Genomic DNA, 27,365 nt, shown 5'->3' on the forward strand with positions numbered 1-27,365 from the left:
CTATTTCACTGATCACTTCTACCACTTTCTTTTATGTGGAATTGCTCCCTGGACACTTTTTACTATTTTACTACTTGACATGGATTTTTACACACCGAGAATCGCCTATTCAAGTAGTCAGCTTAAAGCACTGAGAAGAAATGCTTATGCCGGTGTGGTTCCTTATTTACCTGACGAGGTAAGAAGACGATATCGGGCAGCCGAGCGGCAAAGATAAAAGATAAGATTAAATGAGACAACTTGAGAGAAAATGGCGTTATAAACCGCCAGTGCCTTCTGTGATCCTGGGAAATGTAAACTCACTACCAAATAAGATCGACCAACTGGCTGTGCTGGTGAAAAATGTCAGAACCTACAGAGAATGCAGCTTGCTGTGTTTTAGTGAAACGTGGCTAACGACTACCATCCCAGATGCTAACGTGGAGCTACCCGGGTTTAGCACAGTTAGAGCGGACAGAGACGCAAGTACCTGCAAAGAAGAAAGGAGGAGGACTCGCTCTCTATGTCAATACAAAGTGGTGCAACTCAGGACATGTAAACGTTAAAATCTCCACTTGCTGCAGGGACATCGAACTGTTGGCGTAAGTCGCCCTATTACTTGCCCAGAGAGTTTGGACACGTGATTGTTGTTATTGTTTACATCCCCCCTCAAGCAAACTCGGAGATGGCGAGTGACATCATCCATTCCGCAGTTGCTAAGTTACAAACGCAGCACCCTGAGGCACTTGTGCTAATCGCTGGAGACTTTAACCATGTAACGCTGGACAAAACATTACCTGCCTTCTCCCAGTATGTGGATTGTAACACTCGGGGAAACAGGACTATCGACCTACTGTATGCAAACGTTAAAGACGCATACAGCGCCACCCTGCTGCCTGCGCTTGGGAAAGCAGATCATAACCTGGTTCTGCTTCAGCCTCAATACAAACCAAGAGTGAGGCGCTACCTACAACACACGCTCATTCAGGAAGTGGTCCCTGAGGCAGAGCAGGCTCTGAGAGACTGCTTTGGAACTACAGACTGGGATATATTGCTTGGGTCACATAGTGAGAACATTGAAGAGGCTGTTGAATGCACAACTGATTACATCAACTTCTGTATGGACATTGTAGTTCCAGTAAGAACAGTATGCTGCTATGCTAACAACAAGCCATGGGTTACAAGTGACATCAAGGGCCTTTTGAACCAGAAGAAAAGGGCTTTTAAAGGCGGTGATCAGCATGAGCTCAAGCGTGCAGAAGGAACTCGAGTCCAGCTCAGGGCGGAAAGAGCAGTACAGGAGAAAGCTGGAGCAGAAGTTGCAGAACAACAGCATGAAGGAAGTGTGGGATGGGATGAAGATTATCACTGGCTGCAGCTCAAGCGGGTGCCGCCATCGAGACAGACGTGGAGAGAGCAAACCAAATGAACAACTTCTTTAATAGGTTTGATCACAGTAACCCACTCTCACCTCGAGTACTGCATCCTCCAACCATCCTTCTGCTGATACCAGCATAGGTGAGACATCCCCACCCACAATTACAGCAGCCCAGGTGAGCAGAGAGCTGAAAAGACTTTGTGCCAGCAAAGCAGCTGGTCCAGATGGTGTATCGCCACGACTGCTGAAGGCCTGTGCGTTGGAACTGGGGAGTCCTCTACAGCGCATCTTCAACCTGAGCCTGGAACAGGGAGAGTCCCAAGGCTTTGGAAAACATCTTGTATCACCCTGTCCCAAAGGTATCACGTCCTAGTGAGCTGAATGACTTCCGCCTGTTGCTCTGACGTCACATCTGATGAAGACCATGGAGCGGCTGCTGCTTCACCACCTGAGGCCACAGGTCCCCACGCCTCGACCCTCTGCAGTTCGCATACCAGGAGAAGGTGGGAGCGGAGGATGCCATCATCTATATGCTACACGATCCCTCTCCCACCTGGACAGAGGCAGTGGTGCTGTAAGAATTATGTTTTGGACTTCTCTAGCGCCTTCAACACCATCCAACCTCTGCTCCTTAGAGACAAGCTGACTGAGATGGGAGTAGACTCACACCTGGTGGCATGGATTGTGGACTATCTTACAGACAGACCTCAATATGCGCCTTGGGAACTGCAGGTCTGACATTGTGTTCAGCAATACAGGGCGCCGAGGGGACTGTACTTTCTCCGGTCCTGTTCAATCTATATACATCAGACTTCCAATATGACTCGAGTCCTGCCACGTGCAAAAGTTCGCTGATGACACTGCTATTGTGGGCTGCATCAGGAGTGGGCAGGAGGAGGAGTACAGAAAGTTAATCAAAGACTTTGTTAAATGGTGCGACTCAAACCACTTACACCTTAACACCAGCAAGACCAAGGAGCTGGTGGTGGATTTTAGGAGGCCCAGGCCCCTCATGGACCCTGTGATCATCAGAGGTGACTGTGTGCAGAGGGTGCAGACCTATAAATATCTGGGAGTGCAGCTGGATGACAAATTGGACTGGACTGCCAATACTGATGCTCTATGTAAGAAAGGTCAGAGCAGACTATACTTTCTGAGAAGGTTGGCATCCTTCAACATCTGCAGTAAGATGCTGCAGATGTTCTACCAGACGGTTGTGGCGAGTGCCCTCTTCTACGCAGTGGTGTGCTGGGGTGGCAGCATAAAGATGAAAGACGCCTCACGCCTGGACAAACTTGTTAAGAAGGCAGGCTGTATTGTAGGAGTAAAGTTGGACAGTTTAACATCTGTGGCAGAGCGACGGGCACTAAGCAAACTCCTGTCAATCATGAATAATCCACTGCATCCACTGAACAGTGTCATCTCCAGGCAGAGGAGTAGCTTCAGTGACAGACTTTTGTCACTGTCCTGCTCCACTGACAGACTGAGGAGATCGTTCCTCCCCCACACCATGCGACTCTTCAATTCCACCCGGGGGAGTAAATGCTAACATTAATTTTATTTTTTTTCATTTTTATTACTATTTAATTTAATATTGTTTCTTTGTATCAGTATACTGCTGCTGGATTATGTGAATTTCCCCTTGGGATTAATAATCTATCTATCTTGTTTTCAGATCTTTTGAGAGTTGCTTTGAGGATCCCATGCTGTCACTCTTCAGGAGAGTCAAAGGGAAGCACAACTTGCAATGGACCACCTTAAATACCTTTTCTCATGATTGGACACACTTGTCTATGAAGTTCAAGGCTTAATGAGCTAATCCAACCAATTTGGTGTTGCGAGTAATCAGTATTGAGCAGTTAAATGCATTCAAATCAGCAAAATTACAAGGGTTCCCAAATTATTGTACAACCAGTTTTTCACATTTGATTTAATTTCATACAACTAATTACTGCTTCACTAAAAACCTTTTGTTTGGAAAACACCCCAGTACTCAGACATTTCTAGGAAATGAAAGACATACCACTGTTCTCTTTTTATGTTGAAAGTAGAGTAAATTATTATGCAGGCTGAAAGGGGTTCACAAACTTTTTCATATGACTGTATGTAACAGTGGTATTCGGGTACTAGGTATTCTTTGGGCCATGGAGAATCACATTCTCTGTTCAGCAACATGAGATAGGACATCTTCATTTGGTATGGAAAATAAAGTTGACATTTTTGATAACTTACTGTTTGAAAAGTCAACGACTACAGTTATTGACACATGTTGCATTTAGCCTATGTTTAGGATTTAAAATAAACATGAAAGATTTGCTTAAGAAAAGTAAGGCTTGTGTTTTGGGAAAGAAGGGACAATGTAGAATAAAGGAAAAACATTTTTTAAAACTATCTGCACATTCCTACATCATGTGACGAAGGTGCTCTGAAAGAAATTCAATATGATTTTTTAGATTTGAAATGTCTGCTGTTGAAACCCTGATAGTTACTTTTATGTTTTTTGGTTTGTCAGAAAGCCCATATAGTTACAGTGCATCCAGAAAGTACTCACACATATTCCACATTTTGTTATGTTATAGCCTTATTCCAAAAAGGATTAAATTCATTTTTTTTCCCCTCATAATTCTACACACAACACCCCATAATGACAACGTGAAGTTTACTTGAGATTTTTGCAAATTTATTAAAAATAAAAAAATTGAGAAAGCACATGCACATAATAAGTATTCACAGCCTTTGCCATGAAACTCAAAATTGAGCTCAGGTGCATCCTGTTTCCCCTGATCATCCTTGAGATGTTTCTGCAGCTTAACTGGAGTCCACCTGTGGTAAATTCAGTTGATTGGACATGATTTGGAAAGGCACACACCTGTCTATGTAAGGTCCCACAGTTGACAGTTCATGTCAGAGCACAAACCAAGCATTAAGTCAAAGGAATTGTCTGTAGACCTCCGAGACAGGATTGTCTTGAGGCACAAATCTGGGGAAGATTACAGAAAAATTTCTGCTGCTTTGAAGGTCCCAATGAGCACAGTGGCCTCCATCATCCATAAGTGGAAGAAGTTCAAAACCACCAGGACTCTTCCTCTTCCTGGCCGGCCATCTAAACTGAGTGATCGGGGGAGAAGGGCCTTAGTCAGGGAGGTGACCAAGAACCCGATGGTCACTCTTCAGAGGTCCTCTGTGGAGAGAGGAGAACCTTCCAGAAGGACAACCATCTCTGCAACAATCCACCAATCAGGCCTGTATGGTACAGAGGCCAGACAGAAGCCACTCCTTATTAAAAGACACATGGCAGCCCGTCTGGAGTTTATCAAAAGGCAACTGAAGGACTCTCAGACCATGAGAAATTCTCTGGTCTGATGAGACAAAGATTGAACTCTTTGGTGTGAATGCCAGGCGTCACGTTGGGAGGAAACCTTGCACCGCTCATCACCAGGCCAATATCATCCCTACAGTGAAGCATGGTGGTGGCAGCATCATGCTGTGGGGATGTTTTTCAGCAGCAGGAACTGGGAGACTAGTCAGGATAAAGGGAAAGATGACTGCAGCAATGTACAGAGACATCCTGGATGAAAACCTGCTCCAGAGCGCTTTTGACCTCAGACTGGGGCGACGGTTCATCTTTCAGCAGGACAACGACCCTAAGCACACAGCCAAGATATCAAAGGAGTGGCTTCAGACAACTCTGTGAATGTCCTTGAGTGGCCCAGCCAGATCCCAGACTTGAATCCGATTGAACATCTCTGGAGAGATCTTAAAATGGCTGTGCACCGACGCTTCCCATCCAACCTGATGGAGCTGCAAAGAGGAATGGATGAAACTGGCCAAGGATAGGTGTGCCAAGCTTGTGGCGTCATATTCAAAAAGACTTGAGGCTGTAATTGCTGCCAAAGGTGCATCGACAAAGTATTGAGCAAAGGCTGTGAATACTTATGTACATGTGATTTCTCAGTTTTTATTTTTAATAAATATGCAAAAACCTCAAGTAAACTTTTTTCATGTTGTCATTATAGGGTGTTGTGTGTAGAATTCTGAGGAAAAATGAATTTAATCCATTTTGGAATAAGGCTGTAACATAACAAAATGTGGAAAAAGTGATGCACTGTGAATACTTTCCGGATACACTATATGTAAAAAAAGAAAAAAACATCAAAAATCTTTATTGGTTACAAATGTGTTTCTGATGCCTAAACACAGCTAGGCCAAATCTCAAAATACATTTTGCTCAATTTCAATGGGTTGCTTTGACCAAATTTTTAAATTTGGTCAAATACGATACCAATTAATGAACCAGCATGCAAAGTCTCAACCTGCTATGTGGTTCAGTTCTTGAGCGATGGAAAAAATGAGGCTGGAAAAAATTGACCCCCCAGTAAACTGTCTGTATCTTGGAAAGTATTGAGCTTAAACCAAAAAAAAAATTACAGGTTGTGTCCTGACTAACATGGGTACAACCTGGTAATATTTCCCAAACTGTTGTGACTCAGAAGTGCATGTGCCATTGGTTGATCTGACGTGGAATGACCCATTATCATTTAAGTTTTTGAACTTCATTTTTTTTATTAAAGTTTTGAATTTTCTGTAGGGTGCAGAGCTGGAGCAGTATTGTGAAAAACAGCATTCTATTTACAAATTTGTTCATGGTACAAACCTCTATGCATACTGATAAAATTGTTTTAGTGTCCTGCAACATTTAAACAAGATGATAAATGCAGATCTGCACAGGTTACCTCATTTGTCTTGGGGTCATCTGGTGCCTGAGCATCCTTTGTCTGTTTTATATTCTCTATCATTTTCTTCAAAAATGCATGACTGTTATTTTCATTTTTGGTCATTAAAACTTCTAGCATGAACCATAGACACCTGACAAAAGTAAAAAACCAAGTGTTATATAGCATTTAGACTACAACCATAATAAAGATTTATATTTTACAGTAAAGTACACTGAGAGAAAAAAAATGTGCTGGATGAAAGAATATATGAATCTTCCATTTATTTCCAAATCACAGCTTTTCTAACATTTAGCAGTCTCAAGGAGCTGCAGTTCCTTGCTAAGGTCTGAAAAAACCCTGTTGAAATGATGTATTTTGTTGGCATGTAAAAGAAAAAAACTGATAGCAAACAAACAGACATATTCATGAAAATGTTAATGTACAGTTAAATTATGTGATGAATTTTTTAAAAAAAGTAGGAACACAAAACAGTAAACATGGCATATGAAAAGAGTGGGGCACGTTTTGAGTTTTAAGATCTCAAAACTTGTTAGGTTGCTAATAACCTCACAATTTACTCATAGCTAATAACATTTTTGTTGTTAATGTAAATCAGTTTGACCAAGTTTATATAAAGCCAACGCATTTACTGCTCATACTTCTACAAACTTGTCTTCCCTTCTGAAGCTCATACACCTAAATCCAAGCATCTGATGTCAAAGACAGAGTATTAATGTGGCAGCTTTGCATTTAAAACATGGCTTTTTACATTAGAAATGGCAGCTCCACACTTAGCGGAGGTGGAGGAGTCAGAGCATTCCGTTACATAAACAAAATAGCTGAAAGGAGTAAACAGAAAAAACAAGTAAAATCAAGTTCTGGTATAACCACTGTTTTCCTTAAAAACAGCAGCAATTGTCTTATGTCCACCTGTATGCAGTTTCTGAAGGTACTTGCATGGTTGGTTGTTCCATGCTTTTTGCCCCAGTTCCAATGCAGACTTAAGGCGTCTTTCTTGCTTCTGTCGTTGCAAGCAATTCTAGATGGGACTGAAGATACTGATATCAGGGCTCCACAGAAGCCATATCATTTGTTGCGGGATTCTCTACTCCTCTTTTTGCTGCTAATCTGGCATGCTACACAATGAAGTTGAGACTGATCAGATGTCTCCTGGTACTGTAAAATTAATAAGAATTTATGTGCACTTCACAGAAGTGAGAAGGCCACCAATTTTAATGAAATCAACACGGTTTGTGGAAAAGCTGCCCCAAACTTGCAGGGATCATCCACTGTGCTCGTCTGTTGCCTGCTGACATGTATCCATGTCTTGTTCCCTAGCCCTCTGGCTGAAAAACTGGCTTCTGTTAAAGTCACAATTGTCAAATTTTGACCCAGAAGTCCAGATCACCTGCTGGCATTTCTGTACACTGTAGTATTTATATTTTTGTGCAAAGGTGATTCATTTGGCTTTATTTCCACCTCAGCAGCATAGGGAATGGCTTTTTGTTTTGCACTTCTTCCGACATAGCTACATAGAGATATCTTATCCTTTGAGGGAAAAGTCAAGGAAAACGACACATTTTATGGGCTAACTAAAAAGATTACAATATACAAGATTTTGAGGCAACTCAGGCTCCTTTTTCAGGCAAGATGTAATACAGAAACTGGAGTTCCCTGTGTTTATATACACACTAGGACAAGAAACAACACTGGTAAATCTTTAAGTGAGAAATCTTCAATGTAAGAAATTAATAGATTCTTCCAGGCAAGGGTTCATTTAACAAGAGAGAGAACAACAATATATGGTCAAGATCTATTGTATGGATAACTGTCCAACAAAGTCTTTTGAAGTTTGATGAGTTTTTCAAAACAATATGGGTCTGTAGACAGGTTATCTGTGTCAGTCTGAGAAATGCAAACAATCCGCATATCTAGCCATAAAACTCTTGTCTCTATTTAAAACCACGCTGTAATGCATTAAATTTTAGCACGAGTTTAACTTCCCGTTCTTTTCTCTCTTGCTGTGTTTTAAATTTACCCATAAGCACTGTGACTTTGAAGTCCCTCTTACAGTGTCCACGGCTGCTGAAGTGGGCCGCTACAGGAACATCTGTGTTGCCAAGTTTAATGTGGAGCCTGTGTAAATTCATTCTCTGGCAGAGTGTTTGTCCAGTTTCTCCCACATAGAGTGCAGTGTCAGAAAATTTTATGCAGAGAATCAGGTAGACCATAGACCATATTAGATGATCTGCAGAAAAATGATTCCTTTATGTGATGTTCTAGTCGGCAGTGTGGTATAACTATACAGTCTGTATTATAAATGTGAGCACATGTTTTACATCTTTTCTGCAGGCAGGGAGATGTGCCATTTTCTGTTGGTTCACATAGGGAGCTTCGGACAATTAGTTGCTGAAGGTTTGGTGGCTGTCTGTATGCCAGGAGGGGAGTTTCAGGAAATACATTTTTCAGTGTTTGGTCATTGTTTAGCATAGGCTGAAGTTCTTTTATAACTTTCAAAGTGCTTCAAGATGTGGGTTGTAGGTGACAACAAGGGGGATGTGTTTCTTGTTGTATTTTTTTTTTAAATATTCCAATAAGTTGTCTCAGGGCATGGCAGTAGCTCTTTTTATTCGAGTGTCTATTGTTTTGGTGGTACATCCTTGTCTAATGAAATCTTGTCTGAGCTCCTGCAGTTGTTTATCCCTGTCTGTCGGGTCTGAGCAAATACGATTGTACCGTATTGCTTGGCGGAAAATAATGGAGCATCTTATATGCTTGGGGTGGAAGCTATCACTTTTTAGGTAGATCTGCCTGTCTGTTGGTTTGTGAAAAACAGAAGTTACAAGGGTGTTGTCTTTCAGTTGAATGGTGGTGTCAAGGAAGCTGACTTCTGTTTTTGAGTAATTCAGCTTCAGCTTTATGTTGGGGTGAAAAGAATTACAGTCATTATGAAAATGGAGGTGGTCCTTCTCACTGGCAGTCCAGATTATGAAGATGTCATATATGTAACAGAGATACAACATTGGCTTTAAGATGCACATTGACATGAAATCTTCTTCCAATTTTGCCATAAATAGGTTTGCATAGTTAGGTACAAAATTATCCTTAGAGGCAAAAGCCTTGTCTCTGCATTTTAGTTAAGCATAATAGATTCAAGTTTAAAAAACTCAGAAAGCACCAGGTTTCATCAGTTACACAGCTTGTGATAAGAAAAGGCCATTAATGAACATTGTTTTTTCAAGATTTATCCCAATATTGCATGAGCTTGAAATCTTTGCCACCAAATCCTTGGGCAAAATAACACATAATAGGCCAAACAAAGATAATCAAATTCTAAGGCTTTGTGCAGCAATGTCCTACTGTAATCCCCTGGGTATACACTCTGGAAGACTGAAGCTTTCATGTTGGCACGAATCGAATGAATTGGCATTGTACACAATGCTGAAGAAGAAAAGGTCTCCATAACGGTCACGTCACATTATACAACTTTTTCAGTGATTTTCAACTATAGACTTCATTAATAAAATCCTGGCCAGCCTTAGGCAGATGTGGCATGCTCGCATGATTATCAGTTATGTAGTCTGACATACCCAGTGACTTATTCCAACTAGCCTGCTACTCACCCTGACTAAAATAAACATGTCTGAATTTCTCAAAAGATAAAACAGCAGGCTCTGTAGGCATGAGAGCAGACTACCAATTGTAGCAAGAAGGTTATTTTGTGCCAATATAATTTCTGAATTTTACTTAAATGCTTTGCAATTCAACTGAGAGAGAGAGACTGGAGGAGAGATGGACAAATGACAACTGAAAGGTACAGGCTAGAGAGATGGTCAAAAACATGTGAAGGACACACAAACAGGCTATTTCAAAAGTGCTGATGTCTGCTTGTCCAATAGATTTTAAAAACACAGCCTACCATAAGAGATGAGAACAGGCGAAGGTGTTATTTGGGTTGAGTCCAGAAATAAACAGCATGTCCCCATATCTGACAAGAATTCTATGTTTGGCAGTTGCCCCTATCTGACAAGAATTTTATGAATATTTAAATATGAGAGTGGTTATAATGTCGAGAATCCAGCACAAAGTCAGAAGTGCCTCCATGCCGCAGACATTCTGTTGGATGGGACATCTAATTCCCCGACTTGGCTGTGATGTTCCTTGACTTTTTTCCAGCCTGAATATGCATGCATAAATGGGCTATACATTGTATTATTGGGAAAGAAAGTTATCTTTTAACGCAAGTTAAATACATATATCTTTTTGTAGCATATTTCTCTTGTGTAATTATTTCCACCATGGTAACAAAAGAGACTATATTGCTCTACAGGTGCATCTCAATAAATTAGAATATCATCAAAAACTTAATTTATTTCAGTAATTCAATTCAAAAAGTGAAACTAACAGATTCATTACACATTACACACAGATTGATATATTTCAAGTGTTTATTTCTTTTCATTTTGCTGATTATGGCTTATAGCTAGTGAAAATTTAAAATTCTGTATCTCAGTTAATTAGAATATTGTGAAAAGTTCAATATTGTAGACTCATGCTGTCAAAATGCACTCAGCGAATTAACCTGCAAAGGTGTCCTGAGCCTTTAAATGGTCTCTCAGTCTGGTTCAGTAGGCTACACAAGGAGGGTAAACACCAAAGGTCATTGCTAAAGAAGCTGGCTGTTCACAGAGTGCTGCACCCAAGCATATTAATGGAAAGTTGAATGGAAGGAAAACATGTGTCAGAAAAAAGTGCACAAACAACAGGGATAACTGCAGCCTTGAGCAGATTGTGAAGCACAGCCCATTCAAGAATTTGGGGGAGATTCACAAGGAGTGGACTGTGGCTAGAGTCAGTGCTTCAGGAGCCACCACAAACAGACGTAATTCGGAACATAGGCTACAACTGTCGCATTCCTTGTGTCAGTCAAGCCACTCCTGAACCAGAGACGTCGTCAAAAGCGCCTTACCTAGGCTAAGGAGAGGAGAAAACAGACTGGACTGTTGCTCAGTGGTCCAAAGTCCTCTTTTCAGATGAAAGAATATTTTTTATTTCATTTGGAAATCAAGGTCCTAGAGTCTAGAGGAAGAGTCGAGAGTCACAGAATTCAAGTTGCTTGAGGTCCAGTGTGATGTTTCCACAGTCAGTGATGATATGGGGAGCCATGTAATCTGCTGGTGTTGGTCCACTGTGTTTTATCAAGTCCAAAGTCAGCACGGCCATCTACCAGGAAATTTTAGAGAACTTCATGCTTCCCTCTACTGACAAGCTTTATAGAGATGCCGATTTCATATTCCAGCAAGACTTGGCACCTGCCCACACTGCCAAAAGTACCAATACCCGGTTTAATGACCATGGTATCACTGTACTTGATTGGCCAGCAAACTTGCCTGACCTAAACGTATTGTCAAGAGGAAGATGAGAGACATCAGATCCAACAATGCAGACAAGCTGAAGGCTGCTATCAAAACATCCTGGGCTTCCGTAACACCTCCGCAGTGACACACCGCATTGATGCAGTAATTCATAGAAAAGGAGCCCCAACCAATTATTGAGTATGTACACGGACATACTTTTCAGTAGGCCAACATTCTGTATTAAAAATCTGTTTTTTTTTTATTGGTCTTATGTAATATTCAAATTTTCTGAGATACTGAATTTTGAGTTTTCATTACCTGTAAGCCATAATCAGCTAAGTAAAAAGAAACGTTTGAAAAATATCACTCTGTGTGTAATGAATCCATATAATGAGTTTCACTTTTTGAATTAAATTACTGAAATAGAATATTATCGAAAAGTTAATTTAATTTATTGAGATACACCTGTAGTCTGTTTTGCATAAAGAACAGGGAGAAAGAGCACCACCGTGTTGGATACACCAATCCGTAACCATCCGGAAGTGCAATGCATATAATGCAGCACAGAGAAAACGATCACATGCATTTTGGACCTCACAAACAAGTGTCTTATTTGTCTGATGTCCTGTGTTTTATGCACAATAGAATGCAACAAAGAAAAAAGGGCAGAGATGGCAGAAAAACCACTGTACCTGTAAACCCTTTGTATAGCACTAACTGATTCAGACAGCATGTTTTTGATTGTCAGAAAAACTGCTATGATAGTAACATTTTATATTGTATAAAATCTAACATGAGAAAATAAGCAAACAATTTGGTGTTAAAAAGTAAGAAGGCTTTGATATAAAGAAAAAAGTTACAAGTACAGTATGTCATTACATAAAGGTAGCCAGGATGAAAAAGCGGTACCAGTTTGATGACTAAGTATTCATTGCAAAAAAAAAAGTCTGTTCAAAAATAACTTATTTTACCGAATATGCCAAGAGTTTTTATATGAATGCTCTCTGAAGTAGTCTTTGCTACTTATGCAGCTGGGTGGGAAAGGAACAGTTCATGTCGCAGACATAGCACTATAAAGCCAAAGACTTAGAAGTAGTAATTAGAAAACAATGATATTAAATTGGACAACAAATAACTACTGCATCAGACTTTCTACATTTTGAACAGCCAACACAAGTCCATTCTGCCTCCTAAACTGTGGAATTTTTAAGTCAGTACATGTTCTATCCTCTGCTTTATCACAAGATAGTTCAACTTTCAGCTCGTCACATTTTCTTTAGTGTTTCCATGCACAAACTCGTAGGTCAGAATGTAACTCAGCTCTCCTACACAGAGCTTCCATCTGGCATTTGGGGTATCAGCTCAGTTTATGGAAGGAAAAACTTGTGCAAGCGAATTTGCAGAAATGGTGGTGTAACTAAATTTACTTACAGTATACAAGTATGTATCTAATTATTGCTGTAGAACAATCTATGCAGAAAATCAGCATGTAACACACATTGCAGAGTAAGAAAATAACTGCTGGTCAAAATAGTTATGATAAAATAAAAACATTACCATATTTTAGCAGTATAAATAATTCACTATAAATGTATATAAAGAGTGACATAATTAAATAATAAAAACAAAAAACTTAATTCTCTTATTTTGCAAAAAAAAAAAAAAAAAATTGCAGGTGACAGACATAAATTTCACTTACTCTTTAATGTCCCGGAGCTGTTCAAAATCTTGAGGTCTAGTGAAATCTGGGTCATTTGCTAGAAGATGTATCATGTATGGAACAACGTATTCCGGCAACAGGGATAACTGCTTCTCTAAATACAAAAAAAAAAAAAAAAACACACCTCCTCAAAACTTAATGATTACACAAGAAGAGGTCAAGGCATATACTGTACATATGAATAAACCTGCAAATGTATTAATTTTAATTTAAAATAGTTCAATTTTATTATTTACCAAAAACATCTGCGACTTTAGACAGCTCAGTTTATTGTTAAATACAAATGTGTAGAAAACAAAGTGTAAATTCATACCTTAAGAGGTCTGAAGCTCAGCACTTTTTTGAAGTTTTATAATCAGTGCCATTGCTAAACCTCACACCTAACTGCTGCATTTTCAAAGAACATTGCAAAGGAGCGCAACTAGGTTTGGATGGGGTCTGGAGTAGACAGTGAGCGAAGAGGGAGGCAGGCTGTCAGTTCAAGTTTACAGAGAAAATGTGTACTCAGTTCCAGTCTGGTTCAGAATTATATTCATTATTATATGCATCTTCCACTACCAGAAAAACTGAAGGAAGACCAACAGTCTGCTGCCTAAATGCTTGTCACTGAACACAAAAGGGAGTAATGCAACAATCAACAGGGTTGGAGACAGGCTGTAGGTCCACCAACTTTTTTTTGCAGGAAAAGCTACACTTTTTCCCTGCAAAAAAAGTTAAAGGAGAACCAACAATCTGCTGCTCACCTGCTTTGCTCTCATCAGCTGCATGAACTTGTGGGCCAAGGGTAGGTGGTGCCTATCATGGCAGCAATCCAAGGACCCTTTGGTGGACACCAGCTGTAAAGGAAGCAATCAAGTCAAAGGAGGTGGCCTTCTAGGTAATGTTGCCAGGTGGGTTTTGAGTATTTGTTCTGTATTCTTGACATAAAAATGAATCAGTTTAAGGGGGAAGTAAGATAAAAATCAATGTTCTATCGTGTTCTGTCTTTTGTAATTTTCATAGACTAGATATGAAAGCACATGAGGCATGGACAGTATACAGCTTAGGGATTTGAATGTTAAACCTTTGACTCTGATGCTGTCCTTTTAGCCTCTCTCATGATGACCTGTCATACACAGTCGAGCAATTCACAGGTAAGTGAGAAGCAGTGAGGATGTGAATTTGAAGCTCCAGATCAATGCCACATTTCAATTTCAGAAGGGGGTTTGTTCTACACTTTAGGACTAAAGGCAGACTCAACAGGAGGAGGTTAGGTTCTTGCTAGAACAGCACAATGAAACATGAGACTGACCAACAGACTATGGAAGTGGCAAAATTTCAAATGGCTCTGGTGCACATGTGGACTGTTGCTGTGAACAGAGAGGTCTGGTCAATGAAAATTATTCGGAACTAATACTCCACAGGGAACAAAAACTATACAAAAGGGCTTTCAGATTTGCTCTTCAACCAATCTTGCAACTTACCTTATTTTAGCCCCAGGTAAAATGAGGTATTTCAGAATCAATGATTTAATTATTTAAAGTAAATACACATAACATGCTCAAAAAACCCATACCCGTAACATATGGGAAAATATTTTCATCATGCAGATTATAAATTAGAGTTCACACCACAGAACCCTTTTAGCAATTTTCAGTTACAGCCTTCATTTGCATAAACTTAGCAAGTTGTGAACAGTGGCAGTAAGTCTCTGTGAATGCCAGTCTAAGTTTAGAGTAATAGCACTCTGAGAGAATGGAAAAATTAGAAAGATGGGCCAATATGGAGAATGAACTCACCATCTATGGAAAACACTTGTACAGCCACCTGCATGGTAAGGCAGCTAACTGGCTCTCTAAATTTAGAGAGCTAGTAATACTTTGGAAATTAAAACATGTGTTGAGAAATTGAGAGAGTTGTGTACTATTATTCCCTGCTTTACCTACTTATGTAATCGAACATCCACAAGGCAAACAGATCAAGCAACTGTAGTGACTAAGTACTTTATACTAGTCATGCAGTGTGATGCTGGTCTAAGCAAACACACAAGTTTTCGCTGCAGTTCACCAACTGCTAGTAATAGCTGTTGGAATTATTGGAAATTAAGGCATATGTAACTGTGAACAAACGGCAGGATGTAAAAAGAAATTAAACACTTATGCTTTGTTTGTAACATAGTCTCATGCTCCATACCTCTTTTTCATCATCAGGCTAACTTGAAACACACTAAGTGGGCGATTGCTAGTTGGACTTGGCTTCTCTTCATATGCAAAGACATTTACACTATACAGAATATAAAACAATTTGCAGCCCAAATTTAACACCTGAGGAAGGCATTAACATGGAATTTTCAAATCAGTAGAAATAAGGAAAATTTAACAATATGGCATACATGTAAAATTTTAAAACTCATAGACAACAAAAGCACTAATCTGATTAGTGGTGGTTGTTAGAGAAATACAAAAACCCCACTTACCATTAGTTACGGGATTCTGCTTTATGTATTCTCTGCGGATACTGATGTTTTTAAGTAAACACTGTCGAGCATGAGCTCTCCTCTCCTTAACTGGATCTTTGGCACATAAAGAAAAAACAGCCATGTACTCTAGAGGTAGTTGCAGCTTCACAAGAGCCATGTGTAACTTCTGAGCAAATATTTGTCTCACTTGATAACATTCATCCTAGGGTTAAAAAAAAAAAAAAAAAACACACACAGAATGCAAAATTAATAAGGCTTTTATGACAAAACTGCCCAAGGAATAATACCTTTCTAATTTATTAAAATTCTTATTGTTACTGTAATATGTTTGGAACTGTTTAAAGTTTGGTATTTTTTAATTCAAACTTATTTCTTCCCAATCATGGTATATATTTATTTGCCACATGAAATTGCGTTCTAAAGCATACCATTTACATAAAATACTGAACATCTGCTCCAGCAAAATTTCAGATCATTTACTTAATAAGCAGATTGGAAAACCTAGGTAGCTGCCTGTGAGCTTAAACTGGAAGAATGTAATTTAACATATGTAGGAATAAACAGATTTTGGCAATTAAGCGTGCTTACTGACACACTAATATCCAGCTACAAAAAAAAAAATAATCAAGTTACATGCACTCAGTTTACATACACATAGGGCAAACATGCAGACTTCATACAGTCACTAGCCAGGTTAATAATCAGACCTGAACTCATGGCACTTATTAGTAATAATACTACATTTATATAGCACCTTTCACATGTTCAAAGCGCTTCATAAATATTCAAGGCAATACAAGATATTAATAACGCAGGATATAAAAATAAATATTTTAACATTGTTTTTACTTGGATTAAGGTAGAAGAAGAAAAAACCGAAGCATGTAACAATTTTTGTAAGCTTACATGTAGGAATATAAATACACCTTACAATCACTTACAGGTGCCAGTCATAAAATTAGAATATCATGACAAAGTTGATTTATTTCAGTAATTCCATTCAAAAAGTGAAACTTGTATATTAGATTAATTCATTACACACAGACTGATGTATTTCAAATGTTTATTTCTTTTAATTTTGATGATTATAACTGACAACTAATGAAAGTCCCAAATTCAGTATCTCGGAAAATTAGAATATCAATTAAGACCAATGCAAAAAAAGGATTTTTAGAAATGTTGGCCAACTGAAAGGTATGAACATGAAAAGTATGAGCATGTACAGCACTCAATATTTAGTTGGGGCTTCTTTGGCCTGGATTACTGCAGCAATGCGGCGTGGCGTCGATCAGTCTGTGGCACTGCTTAGGTGTTATGAGAGCCCATGTTGCTCTGATAGTGGCCTTCAGCTCTTCTGAATTGTTGGGTCTGGTGTATTGCATCTTCCTCTTCACAAAACCCCTAGTCAGGCGAGTTTGCTGGCCAATCAAGAACAGGGATACCATGGTCCTTAAACCAGGTACTGGTAGTTTTGACACTTTGTGCAGGTGCCAGGTCCTGTTGGAAAATGAAAACTGCACCTCCATAAAGTTCGTCAGCAGCAGGAAGCATGAAGTGCTCTAAAACTTCCTGATAGACGGCTGCATTGACCATGGACCTCAAAAAACACAATGGACCAACACCAGCAGATGACATGGCACCCCAAACCATCACCGACTGTGGAAACTTTACACTGGACCTGAAGCAACATGGATTCTGTGCCTCTCATCTCTTCCTCCAGACTCTGGGACCTTGACTTCCGAAGGAAATGCAAAATTTACTTTCATCAGAGAACATAACTTTGGACCACACAGCAGCAGTCCAGTCGAGACGCTTCTGGCACTGTCTCTTGTTCAAGAGTGGCTTGACACAAGGAATGCGACAGCTGAAACCCATGTCTTGCATACGTCTGTGCGTGGTGGTTCTTGAAGCACTGACTCCAGCTACAGTCCATTCTTTGTGAATCTCCCCCACAGTTTTGAATGGGTTTTGTTTCACAATCCTCTCCAGGGTGCGGTTATCCTTATTGCTTGTACACTTTTTTCTACCACATCTTGTCCTTCCCTTTGCCACTCTATTAATGTGCTTGGACGTAGAGCTCTGTGAACAGCCAGCCTCTTTAGCAATGACCTTTTGTGTCTTACCCTCCTTGTGCAGGGTGTCAATAGTCGTATTTTGGACAACTGTCAAGTCAGCAGTCTTCCCCATGATTGTGTAGCCTACAGGACTAGACTGAGAGACCATTCAAAGGCTTTTGCAGGTGTTTTGAGTGAATTAGCTGATTAGAGTGTGGCACCAGGTGTCTTCAATATTGAACCTTTTCACAATATTCTAATTTTCCGAGATACTGAATTTTGGACTTTCATTAGTTGTCAGTTATAATCATCAAAATTAAAAGAAATAAACATTTGAAATACATCAGTCTGTGTGTAATGAATGAATCTAATATACAAGTTTCACTTTTTGAATGGAATTACTGAAATAAATCAACTTTGTCATGATATTCTAATTTTATGACTTGCACCTGTATAGTAATAAGGAAGAATAAATTGGATAAGAGCATATTTCATTATCAGTTTTACATTCAAAGGCTGGAAGGATGCTGACCATTCAATGGTTATTCATTTACTGTTCAGATCAGACCTAATAATTGTAGCCTGAAATGTATGCCTATCATTTCTTGTCGCTTGATTACATATCATTCACATCCTCAACCTCACTTCGGCAAGCTAGCGAGAGAATGTCTGTGGATGATTAAAGTGGTAGTAGTAGGCAATAAATTTACGAAATAAAGCAAAAATAAAAAAAAATGGTAGGAATAAGCTTACATATAGTAAAAGCATAGGAGTGAAAAACTGACTTTTTCAGTGATTATCTAGCCATTTAAAAAAAAGAGAAAATTCACATGACATGAACATTTAATAATATCAATTACAGTGCTTAGAGAGGACTCTTCAAGGTGAAATCATGCCCCTGTGCCTAAACAGTGCCATATAGGAAGATGAGAAGCAAAGTGAAGCAAACAGCTTATCTTCTTTTTTTATGGCTGAATCTCAGACTAAGTAGTTTATTTTTTATTTTTCCTTCTGAAAATGACATGGATATGCTGTGTGCAAACGCAAGATGCAAATCATTACTAGATAACAATGTTGGCTTGAAAAAAAGAACATTAATTAATACTTTTGGTTTCACATTGCATGCAAGTGTTGTTTTCATCTATTACAAAATACAAGGGCAGATTAGGTATTTTATAAAATAAAAAATGATTTACTTTACTAGACAGTTTCATTTAGGAAACGAATATACATCATGATTATGAATAAATAACTTCAACTTGAAAAATACCAAACATATATACATATAATATATCAAATCTTAACACATGAATCAAACACATTATGCAGATAGCTAGCTCAACTCTGGAGATCTTAAAGAAATTAACAAAAAGAGACTCTCAGCTGTCAGAAGATCAGAAACACAAGCAAAAGTCAGGGTGATATGGGAAAAGCAAATAAAAACACAAAGCTGTCATTTCAAAAATCACTTTGACTTGTAATGCATTGCAAACAGTACCAAGACAAGGTATTAAATGTTTAGTCTGGCCAACCTCATTTTTTGCAAATATACATCCATTCTTGCCATTATGGAACTGCAACACATTCTAAATAAAGTCAGCATTTGCCAACATAGGACCAATAATTACTGACTTGGGGGAAAAAAAGGGAAATAGATGATCTTCAACAGATGATTGTAATCATGCTTTGGTATAAAACCTTTAAGGGCAAAGATGGGCTGCCAGTTTTGGCCATGAAGCGTGATCAGCCTGACCGGTTTCCCCAGTGACATTCAGTGTGTCATTAGGTGGAGCTCACCTGCACCCTCAGGAGTATAAAGCAGCTTGGGGGGGGGAAAGCTTTGGGTGGATAGAGCAGGTAAAAAAAAAGTGAGAAGCTGAAGATTTAAAATTGAGGAGGAGAAGAAGGAAAGGTAATAGGTAAGAGAAGGTAATCTGTTGAGAGCCACTGCAGATTGAGGGAAATGAAATGGTCAAGAAAGCAACGTGGAGGAGAATGGAAAGAGGTGCTCCTCAAGTGGACAAGATCGGCGTTCCTGCTTAACAGTAGAAAGAAGGAGCAATCAGGGCTCTTGGGGATCCTGCAGACACTTAGGAAGGCAAGTGGAAGACAGAGTCATGCAAAGCTTGTCCCGTTAAACACTATCAGAAAGGTGACTGGGACTGGGCTGGGGCTGCTGGATTCTCGCTTTCCTGTTTATACCTAGAAGCTCAGTGAGTGGAGCAAGAGGGGGCAGAGAGTCAGTGTGCAGCACTGGGAAGAGTGACTTTTGACGAGCAAATATAACCTTGATTTTAATGTATTTATTAATTTTTAAATTTGTCACTTGTGTTTTGTTGTGGATTTTATTTATTGAAAATCATACTGTACTTTGGACACTTTGAACGGGGAACAAAAAAAAAAAATGCAGTTTTGCACTACTTTTGTTGATCTGCATTCTCATTCACCCTAGTCTATCTTGGTCTATGAGTATTGATATCCTGGACTCAAGGACGAGTATGTCAGCTGCAGGCAACCCCAGGCTTCACATGGAACTATATGGAAATAAAACTAACTGCATGTACTGTGTTACTTGACTGATGAGTTCTGTTGTCTTTGTATTTAAGAGCAGTGAAGGCAGCATCCTCCACAGACACATAGGTTATGGTCAGGACAGAAAGATGGACAGCACCAAATACAAAAAAAAAAACACCACAAAACCTGCTCCAGGATTTCAATACTGAGTTGACAGATTTATGAATAAAGATGAAGAAATGTGATATTCAGGCTGTTGATAAGTCATTACAAAATCCTTACATTGATGACAAGTGCACAAAGATGAAACTGCTCTGGAGTGATGATTTCATGATAACAGGGTTCTTGTGCAAGCTTCATAATGGCACTACCAGCAGCGAGTCGCAGGCGAGACATGTCAGACTTGCTGGAAAAGTGAAAATAGTGATTAATTTACAGTCCAAAAACATTTTTATGACCCAATAACATCTAACATGTGACTACTTCTTTAACAAGCACACATGTAAAAAAAACATTTAAAAGTAATGCCATTCAAACACCTTTTCAAAAGGCCCAAAAAAAAAAAGTTTTGCTAAAGTCTGTATCTTCATGGTTGATGTTAATATTTAAATAAAGAAAAAAATCTTACTTTTGTATATTATTCAAAGTATTTTGTTAAAAATATGGGTGAAGAGTCAATACTTATTGTCTGTCACCCTTACATTTAATTTTATGCCATACCAAAATAAAAGCAAAATAGTAGCTATCAACACAGTAAAGTACAAAATTACTTTAAAAATGTATTTTTGCCTACAATTGGCTAGTCAATTACAATACACAGTATTTAGACAACATTTGTGAGCAAAAACAAGTTACACCTAATCAATCACATAATATAGCAAATAAATTACCAAGCTGGAAATTTAGCAAAAAATTCTAAAAATATCTAGTAGCAAAATATTTGGTGCAATATTTTACTACATTTTATAAGTGCAGAATTCTTTTCCAGAATAGTATAGGTATCAAATTTTAGGTCAAACTCTACAAGAGGAAAACGCAAATAAAACCAGAATGGAAGTTTTGTTTGCCCAGTTTATCAATACAGAGAGCCAGTGTCCAACCTGGAAGTACTGGCAGCAAGTGGTGCAAAAATGTAATCTGGGTCAGTGCCTGTATCATCAGATAAAGGAAATTCCTAACCTGCCCTGAAAGAGATTTCAGAAGACGACACAGGCAAGACACTTCCTCATATTATACTATTGATGCAATAATATTGGAAGGACAGTGTGGAATGCACAGTAAGAGACTATATATTCCCGTCCCTTGTAATGGCTGACAAAGGTGGTGGTCACTGTGGCCTCTGCAGGGCCGTCTGGCCCTTTTGCTAAAAATCAGGAAGCTTTGGGCAAAAACCACCAGGGGTTTTAAAGAGACATGTCTGGCCCTGAAGTGGTTCAGAGGAGACCAAAAGTGACCTTAAGTACCAAAATTACAACAGGTCAGTGGCCACTGCACCAGTGAACCTCAAGTTGAGTGGAGAGTGGACAAGAGATCAGAACAGAAATATAAAAAATAAAAAAAAAATATAAAAACAGAAGGGTAGAAGAGGTAGACGGGGGAAGGTGTGAAAGGTTTTTTGATCTTGACTTATTCCCTTATTGCATTTTTTTTTTTTTATCTCCAAGGTACTGTACCTTTCCTTTGTTGTTACCTTTAGCTGTAATAAAAATGTATTTCCCTTGGCATGATTTTGTTCAGGGACCTAAATGGTGCCAAGGTGATAGACTAAAGAAAGACATTATTGTACACACTAAAACTATGAAATCCGTCAATACTTCAGATGCCAATGTGCATATTAAAATAAGTATACATTCTCTTAATTGCAGGGTCTACAAGTACATACTACATGTAAGATGGAAAATATGAATTAAATGCTATTGATGGAGCTATACAGATGGTTACAGCACACTGTGAAGAAAACTCAAATGTTGGTTATGATACAAAAATACTTGTTCCAATGTGTAGATTTACTACAAAAGTTATTAACGAAAAATGTGAAGACAAAAGTTATTTGTTTAGCAATTATCTTATTGACACATTCTCTTCATTTTGACCACTTTGTCTGCCCATTTTTCTGGCATAAGTGCAGAACCTTAGTATTGACATTTTGTTCAGTACTTTCATAACTTCACCTGATTTTCCATCATACTGCCAAGTTTGCAAAGCCACAAGTTTTATACTCTCTCCTTCACATGTTTTACTTACTATCTCTTATTTATTATCCTTGCAATTAAACCAGCCTACCCACAATACATGTCTAAGGCCACTATAAAGCAGGGTTTCTTAACATTCTATTTGATGGAGGAAGGTAGGAGTACCCATGGGCATTATGGGCTGCCAATGCTTTGTAATGTAAATTTTGCAAAGATAAGGTACTAAGATACTGCCGATGAAATTTTTAAGTACGGAAATTTTTTCAGGTGCTTTTCACTATACGCAAGAAGTACTGTGAACATACTCTAACCTCAAGACACTAGCATCATTAACGAGCGTGTTGGAGTTGTAAGAATGAATTTTGAGAAACTACTGATGCATATAGACTTGGCATATGTCACATAGTTGGTAGAAGTGGTGAAGTGTTTCGGGAAGGGTTGATGAAGATGGTGTCTTAGGTACCTCAGTGAGGGGAGGGTCGGAGTAAAAATGGGTGTCAGCTTAAATGGGTAAGTCAGTGTCGATGGTTATAATGGAGGCTTCTGTGCTAGGAAAGATGAGACTCGGAGGATTCTGGAGATTGGTGATGTGATGGAAATGACAATGACGGCACAGCACCGTATTTAAAAATTGAGGGAAAAAACACTGGTTAAAAGATGAATCCGGTTGTCCAACGAGTATGATAAACTATTTTTTGCTAAGTAAAGTTGATCATGGCATGATAAAACATGCCAGTGGTATGGGGAAAGTACGAAAAATTGAAACAGCAAATATGAACTTGGATTTTACTGAAGTTTATACATGTGAAGAATTCATAAACCTAAAAGTAACAGGCCTACTAAGGAAATTGTAGAGGCAGAAATACTGCTCAAATTAAACAGGCTAAAATCAAACAAGTCACTAAGACTAAATAGCATTTACCCTCAAGTACTTAAGGAAGACTGCGAGTACATATATAAAACCTTACCACATATTTTTTGAAAATCTTTGAAGACTGAGGAAATTCCTAAAGACTCGCCGCTAGCTGATATTCTGTTGTATAAAAATGGTGATTGGGCTGAAACAAGTTAACCCAGTACGCTTAATGTGAATCACTGGTAAATTAATAAAAGTAATTTTTAAAGAAAAGCTTCAGTGGCAAATGTCTAGAACTGGCGAATTAGTAAATACTCAACATGAGTTCAGATGAGGTAGGTCATGTTTTAACTAAAATGCTGGAATTCTGTGCGGAAGGATCAAAAGTGTATGATAACAGAAGAGGAAAAAATATTTGTCTTTGCTTTCAGAAGGGAAAGGTAAGGTACCACAAGAATTACAGCAATCAAACTAACGCAGGAGAAATTCCGGGCTCAGTGTGCAAGTTGGCACATAATTGGCTCAAACTTAAGAACCAAAGGGTAATGTTAAGGGGAACTTTTCAGAATTAGGTGATGTTAAAAGTGGTGTTTCACAGGGATCTGTGCTGGGCCACTGATCTTTTTAATACACATAAAGGATCTGGACAAGAATATAAAAACAATCATTAAGTTGGTTAAGTTTATAGATGATAAATTGTTACAGAGGGATTTAGCATACAGTCGGGTAGATTTGTGGTAGATGAATTTAATTTAAGTAAGCACAAGTTATTACACATAGAAAGTAGAAATATTAAATTTGAATGGACAATGAGAGCCCTAAAACATGAAAATACTGTACAGTTGGAATCACACTAGACATAGTAAGTTGTACTTAAATTATATAACACACTTCTGAAGCCTCATTTGGAATACTGTACAAAGTTTTGGTCTACAAATAAGTAAAATAAAGAGAACAGTGATTAGGCTGATACAGGGACTAACAGGAATGAGCTCTTAGGAGAAACTGAAGGGGTTGAACCTTATATGAAAAGAATCGACCTTCCCCACATGGTGTCCAGGACCACAGAGAAGAAAACAATTAGGTTGGATACTTGCGAACATGAGTACACTCAGAAAATGTCTATTAAAATGATAATTATGGTGATAACAGTGCCTAAAGTATTCACCCCCTTGGACACTAACACATTATCATTACGCAAACTGAGTAACAGTGGATTTAATTTGGCTTTATTATAAAATTAACAGAAAAAGGATCTTTAATGCGAAGTGAAAATAGACCTCTGCAAAGTGACCTAAAATAATTACAAATATACAAAATAATTCCCCGCATAAGCATACACAAGGCAGTATGTGTTAGATACACCTCTGGCAGTAATTACAACTTCATGTCTGAGTGGATATAACAATCAGCTTTGAAAATCTGGATATTGCAATTTTCCTCCATGTAAATCTACTCTCTCTCTGTTAGGGCACATGGAGATCATGAGTAAACATCCTTTTTCAAGATAGTATCTCATGCAATCTTTACACAACAGGTTGTACAACAGATCATTGCCGCACATCCACTGTCCACATCATAGCTAAAGAAACTCGGTCAACCCGGCCCATCATTGATCAATCTAGAGCATCTTATTAGTAGACATTTTATTGATTATATACCTCCAATAGAAAAAAAACACAGAATCCAACCCGTACCTGTGCAGTGTGCTGGTCAAAAATGGATAAATCTGGTAAGAAAATCTGAAAAGAAACACGCTATTATTGTCCTGACTGTGACGCTGGATTGTGTCTTTCACCGTGGTTTAAGATTTACGACACAAAGGACTCATTTTGAGATAGCATATTGTTTTGGCATCACTAATAGTATTACTACTGTTATTTTTGTTATTATTGTTCATTTCATATTTTTTATTCATCATTACTATTTGAATCATTATTATACTTCTGAGATTTAATAAAAATGTAATTTTTCATGACAAAATGCAATGCTTCTTACATGTTATTTTGGAATAAAATGCAACGTGAAGGAAGTTAATGGCTGATTTAACTGAACTCCAAGGGATATTTTATTCTAGCCAAACATTGACTTGTGCTTTTCAATCAAATTTTCATGGAGATGCATGGAGTGTCCTTTTGTCTTCATTATGCATGTTAGGCCACAATACTGACTCACCATAAGCTGGATCTTCCAAATACTTTAAGGTGCATTTTAGACTACAATAAACTGAAATCTCTTGACTACAGACAGGTAATCTCCATTTAACTAATTGTGTGACTTCTAAAATCAACTGAGTGCATCAGCGATGATTTAGGTGTGTCATACTATGCAATATTTATGCAATTAATTGTTTTGTATTTTATATTTGTACTTAATTTTCCATGTTTTCCAGAGATCCATTTTTACTCTAAAGATAATAGACTTTTAGTATTTTTCTGCTGCTAATTGTTAACAAAGCCAAACTATATCCACAGTGATTCAATATCCTTCTATATAAAAGTGGTCAGGATTGTACTTCCGTCCCGTGAGTGCTACGCAGGCGCGGAATTTCACACACGCCCTGTCCATTTTGCAAAGCACGATGGGATTTGTAGTTTCGTTTTTCCAGGTAACAGATAATTTTCTACTCCAGACTGTGCGATATGTTCTTCTTTTTTACTATATAAAAGCGGTCGGGATTGTCCTTCCATCCCATGAGTGGAAAGCGTAGCGGTATTCCGCTTAATACAGACTTACTACTTGCAGCTTGCGGTACGAAGCGACATGATGTGAGCAGAGTTCTGGTGCTCCCATCGTTCCCTTGCTTTTGTGCGCGATGCGCTGGAAAAATAGACAAAATTATGTCTCTGGAAATAATTAATGTTGGAGTACAAATGCCTCATCGCGTAGTAAATATCAGGGGGGTTCAAAAGGGCGACCTCAATATAGAAAAAAAAGTTTAAATTTCATCACAAAAATAACAGAAACTACGAGTATTAAAGTAATACCGCTCAAATGCAATATAACCAAATTAATGAGTTGGTATAAAATATCAAATTGATCTACATATTGAATTGCCTTAAGAAGTGGTCAACTTAAAAGTCGGTCGCCTTAAAAGGCGCGTCAGCCTACTTGTATAACAAAAGATGAAAATTGCCTAAAGGTGAAAACTTTTTATAGACACTATCTTAATTAGAAATACATTATACTAATTACATATCTATTTAGACTTGTGTATTGTGATCTGTAAATTGTCAAATGTGAAAGAATTTACTTTAGCACAGATATAGTTGCCTGCAGGGTTGCCGCTGACTGTAAACTAAAATCTGTCTTTTAGATCAAGTTCACGTTTGCTCAAGAATCTTTTGAAATGCATGAAAACTGAAGGTCAGTTTGAAAAATAGAGTAAGGGGGAAATAAGTCCACATATTCAATTTCTGGAATATTTTTGTTATTTAATGGTGATGTTAAGAAAAAAAACAATAACTGATTATGTGTGTTACAGCAGTCTTTCCCAAACTCGGTCCTGGGGAACCCCTGTGGCTGCAGGTTTTTGTTGCAACCACATTCCTAATCAGTGACAACAACAGATAACACAGAGCTCATTTAATTATCTGGTATTTTGTTTTCTTTTATTTGACATTCAGAAAAGCACAGCAGCATGATTTTTAATATTTATAAGACATTTATAAATATTTCGGCTTTTGCTATCGATTTAAATGCTTAACTCTCTTTTGTTGATTTCATTATATTTTGCCCTCTATCCAGTTTTTCCCCTTTCGCTGTATCTTATTAATGACAATTTCAAATAAGCAGATCAGACACACCCAGGCAAACAACACTGAATAATCAAAGGCTGCAACTACTTTAGATTCAGACCCACTAATTAGTAAATAATGGATTAATTAAACAATTGGAACACCTCGCAAAGTAGAATGAAAATGAAGATGAAATATTGTTAAAAAGAAAAAATACATTATTCCTATATACTGTACAGTAACTGCTTGTTACTTTTTTTTTTTTAGCAAATTTGGTTTTCTAATTTCTATACTGTTCCCTAAACACAGATCTTAGGAAATATTAGTTCACTTAATTAGCCCAGGAGTTCAATTAAAAACAGAAGCTGGTTGGGACAAAAACCTGCAGCCACAGGGATTCCCCAG

At 38.2% G+C, this 27,365-nt stretch overlaps 1 protein-coding gene across 2 annotated transcripts in view; it reads right to left on the reverse strand.

Moving 5' to 3' along the window:
* pds5a (PDS5 cohesin associated factor A) overlaps positions 1 to 27,365 on the reverse strand; it is a 215,989-nt gene that overhangs the window by 30,843 nt on the left and 157,781 nt on the right. For both annotated transcript variants that reach the window (XM_039751317.1, XM_039751318.1), the window contains exons 24-27: positions 20,458 to 20,581; positions 15,605 to 15,809; positions 13,129 to 13,243; positions 6,091 to 6,223 (exon numbers count right to left, since the gene is read on the reverse strand). In XM_039751317.1, the coding sequence (XP_039607251.1) occupies positions 6,091 to 6,223; positions 13,129 to 13,243; positions 15,605 to 15,809; positions 20,458 to 20,581 (577 nt within the window). The remainder of the gene's footprint in view (positions 1 to 6,090; positions 6,224 to 13,128; positions 13,244 to 15,604; positions 15,810 to 20,457; positions 20,582 to 27,365) is intronic.

The sequence above is a fragment of the Polypterus senegalus genome, chromosome 4 (assembly GCF_016835505.1).
Source record: "Polypterus senegalus isolate Bchr_013 chromosome 4, ASM1683550v1, whole genome shotgun sequence".
Taxonomy (NCBI): domain Eukaryota; kingdom Metazoa; phylum Chordata; class Cladistia; order Polypteriformes; family Polypteridae; genus Polypterus; species Polypterus senegalus.